The sequence below is a fragment of the Seriola lalandi genome, unplaced genomic scaffold, assembly GCF_002814215.2.
Source record: "Seriola lalandi dorsalis isolate HSWRI2012SDOR001 ecotype SW California unplaced genomic scaffold, Sedor1 jcf7180002055008, whole genome shotgun sequence".
NCBI classification, from domain to species: Eukaryota; Metazoa; Chordata; class Actinopteri; order Carangiformes; family Carangidae; genus Seriola; species Seriola lalandi.
In genome coordinates, this window is record NW_019525551.1 from 1745246 (window position 1) to 1752719 (window position 7474).

A 7474-nucleotide genomic window follows, 5' to 3' on the forward strand; every position below is an offset into this window, starting at 1 on the left:
CACCATTGTGGTTTTTATTAATAGATTAACATGAAAATGACCAGTATAAAGTTTACAATAGAACAAGAAAACCGACGAGAAGAAGAAAAGCTCAGTTCTAGAGACTTTACATTCACCTCGCAGCCCCTCAGGGTGTTAAATGACCAATTAGCAGCTGGATCTAAAGCGGAGGAGGAACTGAGTGAAATGTGTTTATTTGCAATCAGGTGTGATAACCGTAACCCACAATCTAATCTACACAAGCAGTTCTACAACACAAGCTTTCAATCAGCCGTTTGTAGCTGCTCCTGTTGTTCACATAGGCTCAATCATTTGATCATTTTCATAACAGTTTCATGATGCTTCCTTCACATTGGGACACAGCTGAGGACACTGAGGTCATGTCCTCTCTGTTGTTTCTACTAACCTGCAGGCCTCAGCAGCCTGGTGGGAGATTATAACACATGTTGGTCTTTTTCAGCTAATTCAAGTGTAATTTTAAACTCAGTAGACTATATTTAAATTGGGCTTTTTTCAAGCCAACTAAATGTATTCAACTAAATGAATACATGATTCAGTATTTGAAACTCGTGTAATGACGTTTAGACATTCGAGGGAGAGAGAGTCCATCACATACACTGCAGCTGTGTTAACTAACCAGGAAGTAGCTCTTCAAGTTTTAGGTCATGAGCCACAACTACAGCTCTATCTAGGTTTCATATGTGTATATATATCATCTATACGTATATATATATATATACACTACCGTTCAAAAGTTTGGGGTCACCCAGACAATTTTGTGTTTTCCATGAAAACTCACACTTTTATTTATCAAATGAGTTGCAAAATGAATAGAAAATATAGTCAAGACATTGACAAGGTTAGAAATAATGATTTTTATTTGAAATAATAATTTTCTCCTTCAAACTTTGCTTTCGTCAAAGAATGCTCCATTTGCAGCAATTACAGCATTGCAGACCTTTGGCATTCTAGCTGTTAATTTGTTGAGGTGATCTGGAGAATTTTCACCCCACGCTTCCAGAAGCCCCTCCCACAAGTTGGATGGGCTTGATGGGCACTTCTTGCGTACCATACGGTCAAGCTGCTCCCACAACAGCTCAATGGGGTTTAGATCTGGTGACTGCGCTGGCCACTCCATTACAGATAGAGTACCAGCTGCCTGCTTCTTCCCTAAATAGTTCTTGCATAATTTGGAGGTGTGCTTTGGGTCACTGTCCTGTTGTAGGAGGAAATTGGCTCCAATCAAGCGCTGTCCACAGGGTAAGGCATGGCGTTGCAAATGGAGTGATAGCCTTCCTTATTCAAAATCCCTTTTACCTTGTACAAATCTCCCACTTTACCAGCCCCAAAGCAACCCCAGACCATCACATTACCTCCACCACGCTTGACAGATGGCGTCAGGCACTCTTCCAGCATCTTTTCAGTTGTTCTGCATCTCACAAATGTTCTTCTGTGTGATCCAAACACCTCAAACTTCGATTCGTCTGTCTATAACACTGTTTTCCAATCTTCCTCTGTCCAATGTTTGTGTTCTTTTGTCCATATTAATCTTTTCCTTTTATTGGCCAGTCTCAGATATGGCTTTTTCTTTGCCACTCTTCCCTGAAGGCCATTATCCCGGAGTCGCCTCTTCACTGTAGACGTTGACACTGGCATTTTGCGGGTACTATTTAATGAAGCTGCCAGTTGAGGACCTGTGAGGCGTCTATTTCTCAAACTAGAGACTCTAATGTACTTGTCTTCTTGCTCAGTTGTGCAGAAGGGCCTCCCACTTCTCTTTCTACTCCGGTTAGATCCTGTTTGTGCTGTTCTCTGAAGGGAGTAGTACACACCGTTGTAGGAAATCTTCAGTTTCTTGACAATTTCTCGCATGGAATAGCCTTCATTTCTAAGAACAAGAATAGACTGTCAAGTTTCACATGAAATTTCTCTTTTTCTGGCCATTTTGAGAGTTTAATCGAACCCACAAATGTGATGCTCCAGATTCTCAACTGGCTCAAAGGAAGGTCAGTTTTATAGCTTCTCTAACCAGCAAAACTGTTTTCAGCTGTGCTAACATAATTGCACAAGGGTTTTCTAATCATCCATTAGCCTTCTAACGCAATTAGCAAACACAATGTACCATTAGAACACTGGAGAGATGGTTGCTGGAAATGGGCCTCTATACACCTATGTAGCTATTGCATTAAAAACCAGACGTTTGCAGCTAGAATAATCATTTACCACATTAACAATGTATAGAGTGTATTTCTGATTAGTTTAATGTTATCTTCATTGAAAAAACAGTGCTTTTCTTTCAAAAATAAGGAAATTTCTAAGTGACCCCAAACTTTTGAACGGTAGTGTATATATAAATACACAGCACCAGTCAAGAGTTTGAACACATTTTTCCATTCACTTGAATGGTCCCGAGGAACGCCAGTGGAAATCAGGTCTAATGTCCAGTCCTTGTGTTTCTCTTCTTCTTGGCCTCCTTCTACCATGAAGGCCTGATTCACACCATTTCATTCATTCATTCATTTTCTACCGCTTCTATCCTCTAGTAGGGTCGCAGGGGGGCTGGAGCCTATCCCAGCATCTTTTCGGGCGAGAGACGGGGTACGCCCTAGACAGGTCGCCAGTCCATCGCAGGGCAAACACATAGAGACAGACAACCATTCACTCACAGCCACACCTATGGTCAATTTAGTGTGGTTTTAATTAGAGTATCCAATTAACCTAGTCCCCATTTTGCATGTCTTTGGACTGTGGGAGGAAGACGGAGTACCCGGAGAGAACCCACGCTGGCACGGGGAGAACATACAAACTCCAAGATCCCACGGCCGAGCCGGGACTCGAACCCTGAACCTTCTTGCTGTGAGGCGACAGCGCTAACCACTGCACCACCGTGCAGCCTTCACACCATTTCCTCAGGCTTAATTCATATTGTCATTAATAAGATAATGACAACAGTGTTATTTCAGTGTCCAAGAGTCCAAGGTGATATATCATATACATCTACACAGTCGTGCTCATATGTGTAAATAGAAGCCTGTATAAACTGTTTCATTCATTCTCATATTATACACCTTAATTTGCTACTCTCTCAGTTTTTAAATATTCCAAAAATGGGATTTGAGAATAAACCTTGTGATTTGGTATCACACAGAGAGTAAATAACGTGTTCAATACTGTCACTTCATTAATGACAATGAATTACCACTGTAACTTGTCTTTTAGTTACCCAATTCAAAGCAGTTTCTAAAAATAATAGAAGACTGAATGAATATTGTTCTCTCCAGAAAGGAAATGATAGGGAGTTACACACCTCCCTTCTTTGGGCCTGTATTAACCAGAAGCGTTTTATCTTACAGAGCCAATAAATGGATGTATTAATAATAAATGTGTCGTAATGCAAACTAAAACACACCGAAACCCCTCTGAATGTAGCACGACAAAACAGCAATTTAAGATCACACCCATCAAAGTATTATTGTAATGTTTTTGCACAATGGGCATACTAAACTATATTTGTTTTTTTGGACAAATTATGCCTCTAGTGTGGAAACAATTAGTTGATTAATCCATTAGCTGATTGGCAGAAAACGAAACACTAACTATGTGGAGATATCCACATAGTTAGACTGAGTGTCTTTGGCTTCGGGACTGTTGGGCAGACAAAAGTTATTTCAAAATGTCACCTTGTTTCTCAGTATTTTCTAAGTATTTGCTAAATTTTTAATCAATTGAGAAAATAAAAACATCAACATGACTCGATCATGAAAATCTGTAGTTGCAGCACCGTATTCCTTATCGGTGTCATCAATCAGACGTCACACACACTGAGCCCAGTTTCCTTTACACTGAACATGTATTTATTGGTGAGAGGTTTACAGATGCACAGATGTACATTATCACAGGTCAGCTGGAAACAAGCAGAAAACTGAGCTCTCATCTCAGCAGCCGAGGAACGACGCAGCAGAGAGCTGGAGGGGGACTGGGTTGACTGGCCGGCGTCTTCATCTGGACCGGACTGATCCTCTCTTCTTCTTCTTCTACTTCTTCTTGTAGTCCTCCAGGTGAGCCAGTATCCAGCCGGAGGGGCCCAGGATGGTCATCATCAGGACTGTCATGGCTATTGCTTGCTCCTGCGGGACACAAAGACACAAAGAGATGGTTGAACTTATGTTACTAGACTTCATATGAGACTAATAATGATAATAATAATAAATAATTATAGAATGTTAAATATAGTGTACACACATTAGTCCCAGAACACCAAAGAAGGAGACAAATGGTTTCATCCTTTCCGTCATATTTAGACCAGTTAATGATGAACAGCAGATCAGACATGTGACAAACATTCCTCCTCTATACTTTTTTAAAATCTGTTTATTGCTTTTTTAAATGATAAGCATACAAAAACACACACAACCCCACCACACCCACTTACAAAGTAAGTAGATAAGTAAATAAAATAAAACATTAACCCAGCAACTGAACAAGTACAATATATTCTACAATATAAAATGAAATAAATAAACAATTAAAAAAGAAAGATTCTTTTTTTCTTTATTTTGTCTTTATTTTGTGATTGAGAATAGTGTTTGCTGTTCTCTAGCCCTGGTCTTATAAAGTACAAGGCTGCTGTTGTCTTTGGCAGAAAACACAACAAAAACTAGAATAATTAAATAACTAGAATATCTATCTACGGTCACAGTCTCTCCTTCCTTAGTTACAGCATGAGTGTTTTTACAGATCGTTATGATGTCACAGTGAAGTTAACCTTTTACCTTTTGGCTATAAAATGTCATCACTTCATTCAGTCCTTATAGACATTTGAGTTAAATTGTGTCAGAATTAGTGAATGACTTAGTGAGTTATGAGCAAAAACGTGTTTTGTGAAGTCACAGTGACCTTTGACTTTTGAGCAACCTCTGGGCATTCCTGACACATTGCATTCACAAGAACATGAGGTCACCGTCATCTTGAAAATGAACTTGGACTGAAGGATGTATCAGCAGATACATTATGTCTCCACAGAGTCAGTGCTTTGGGTTCAAAGGCACACTGTGGAGTTTTGATCCACAGGTGGCGCTGTGGAGCAGCATCGTTTTGTTAGTATCTCACACACAAGGACACACATACACATCAGAAATCAACTTCTCAAATGTTTTAAGAGGAAGAAAACACATTCCACATGTTTTGGTGAGAAACACTGAATGTTAACGTTGTTTACAAGAAGACTTTACAGGGTGCCTTTAAAACAGAAACTGTATGTAGATCATTGGTTTACATGTTGTTACATCCTGCTGCAGGCTACATATGTTTCATTTTTCTAATTTGTTTGTTTATGCGAAACATGTTAGTCATAAATATCCCAAATCAGTCTGTATATAAGTCAATAACCGTACACTGTAAGGTGACTGTAAGACTTCCTGCTGTAGAACAGAAAGTATCTAATGAAAGAACAACAAAGAGCTTTTTACCAAAGAAGGCGGCATCTTTTCACCCAAATGAGCAGAGGTGAACAAATCAATGCTGGTATCAAGCAAGATAAATTATCTGTAGCAACAACAACACTCTTTATTACACAGCTTCACAAAGTACAAACATTCTGTGAGCCTGCTGAGCTAAATATAAATGTAGCCGAGCTGATCATTAATCATCTCTGTGACTGACAATGTGAGCTGAGCACAAACACGTGGTCGCTCCCTAAATACCACCATTATTAATCTTTGATTTTAAATCGGTTCAGGTCAACTCTGTCTGACTTTGACCAGCAGCAAGGTCAGTAAGTTGGCAGCTGCTCAACGGGACGCATGTGTTCACACACTCACAGTCACACTAAGTGCATTAAACTCCTGCACTGCTGTGTCAAACACAGTGAAATAATAAACTCTTAGCATTGTTCGGCTGTGGGTAATGTGGTGTGTGTGTGTGCAGTCTATAGCCTGCGGTTATATCTGGGCTGGCAGAGAGGTCTACGTGTTGGAATAAGGCGGAATAATGGCGAGATACTGACGCACTTATCGAAAGGGTTAAAAATAAATTCGTTTGATAAGTTTTCGATATCAGCATTGTGCAGGGAAAATAATATAAATACAATATTCAAAATTTCATGTAAATAAATAATAAATATTTGTAGAATGGGAGAAGTAATAATGTTTAAAGTTTGACGCAGGTCAGGCTGCGGGCAGGACCTGCTCCGTCACTCGGGCCAAGATGCGCTGTGCCGCGGAACAATGCGCGGCCGCTGACCGCTGACCGCTGACCGGTGTGGACTGCAGCCTGTTGCGGGAGGATCTGCAGCCTCTGTCGGATTATAGGAGTAGGCTACCTGCTGAGGTCATGTTAGGTCAGTGGAGGGAACATGAACTCACCCCTGCAGTGACATTGTGTTTGGCAGGTTTGGACGACAGATGAGCCGCGGAGACCAGCTGAGTCCTCAGCGCACTCCTGAACAACCGGGACACGGTGAGCAGAGACATAGCGACGGTTCGGTGCTGGAGGAAGACAGGGACAAACAATGACACCGCCGGCCTCACTTTCACTTTTTCTCTACGAGCCACCAGGCGGAATGTGTTTGTGTGCGTGTCTCAGTGTGTGTGTGTGTGTGTGTGTGTGTGTGTGTGAGTGAGAGAGAGAGAGAGAGAGAGAGAGAGAGAGAGAGAGACTGCGTAATCCCGCAGCTACGTCGGAATTTGATTGGCCGTGTCACCTAAATGACACCGTGACCGTTGAGCGCGGGACGCGTCCTCAGTTCACCCTCTGCCTTCAGCTGCTGGAAACAGCTTCCTCCAGCGCGCAGCTGCCGGACACACTGACGCGCCTCATGGAGCCGCAGACACCTTTTAATGGTAGATTATAAAAGAGCCAGACAGGTAAAAATAATTACAGTCATGTAGCCTACATAGTTTTTTTCTTCATTAAGTGATTACAGAACAAGTGAAGAGACGCTTAAAGTGAGTCACATTGGACCAAACACAGAATAAAAACAAACACATGAGAGAAAAACAAACAAAAACAAATAGATAAATGAAATAAGAAGAGAGAAAAAATAAATGATGATACTGATGGCAGAAAGTATCCAGTAGAAATAATAATAATGATGAAATGTGTGTGTGTGTGTGTGTGTGTGTGTGTATGTAATAGAATAGATAGAATGGCATTGAGGTTTTGCATGTATGATGAGCATCCTACACACATAAACACACTACATCAACCTGTACACATTCATAATTATAACAAAAAAGAAGAAGAAGAATGAGGAACACAGTGCACAGTGAAGCCCTTACAGATGGTCCAGAATGCAGCAGCCTGTCTGGTCTTCAGCCAGTCTTACAGATCACATGTCACTCTGCCACTCATCGACCTCCACTGGCTACCCATCACTGCCCGAATCTCATTCAGTCTCTAATGCTGCCTTCAGAGGGACATCTGGGTCTGATCCATCTACTTGACCTTAATCATTCCTTCTCAGACATTGTGTTCC

The 7474-nt window shown here is 41.0% G+C and overlaps 1 protein-coding gene across 1 annotated transcript; it reads right to left on the reverse strand.

The window, feature by feature from the left end:
* Window positions 1-3831: 3831 nt before the first annotated feature.
* On the reverse strand, window positions 3832-6619 carry cox8b (cytochrome c oxidase subunit 8B). The gene is made up of 2 exons (XM_023397442.2): window positions 6363-6619; window positions 3832-4127 (listed from the first exon to the last, which is right to left on the reverse strand). Exons 1-2 carry the CDS (start codon window positions 6468-6470, stop codon window positions 4035-4037), a joined length of 201 nt encoding a protein of 66 aa, XP_023253210.1. The 5' UTR covers window positions 6471-6619; the 3' UTR covers window positions 3832-4034.
* Between the last annotated feature and the right edge of the window lie 855 nt (window positions 6620-7474).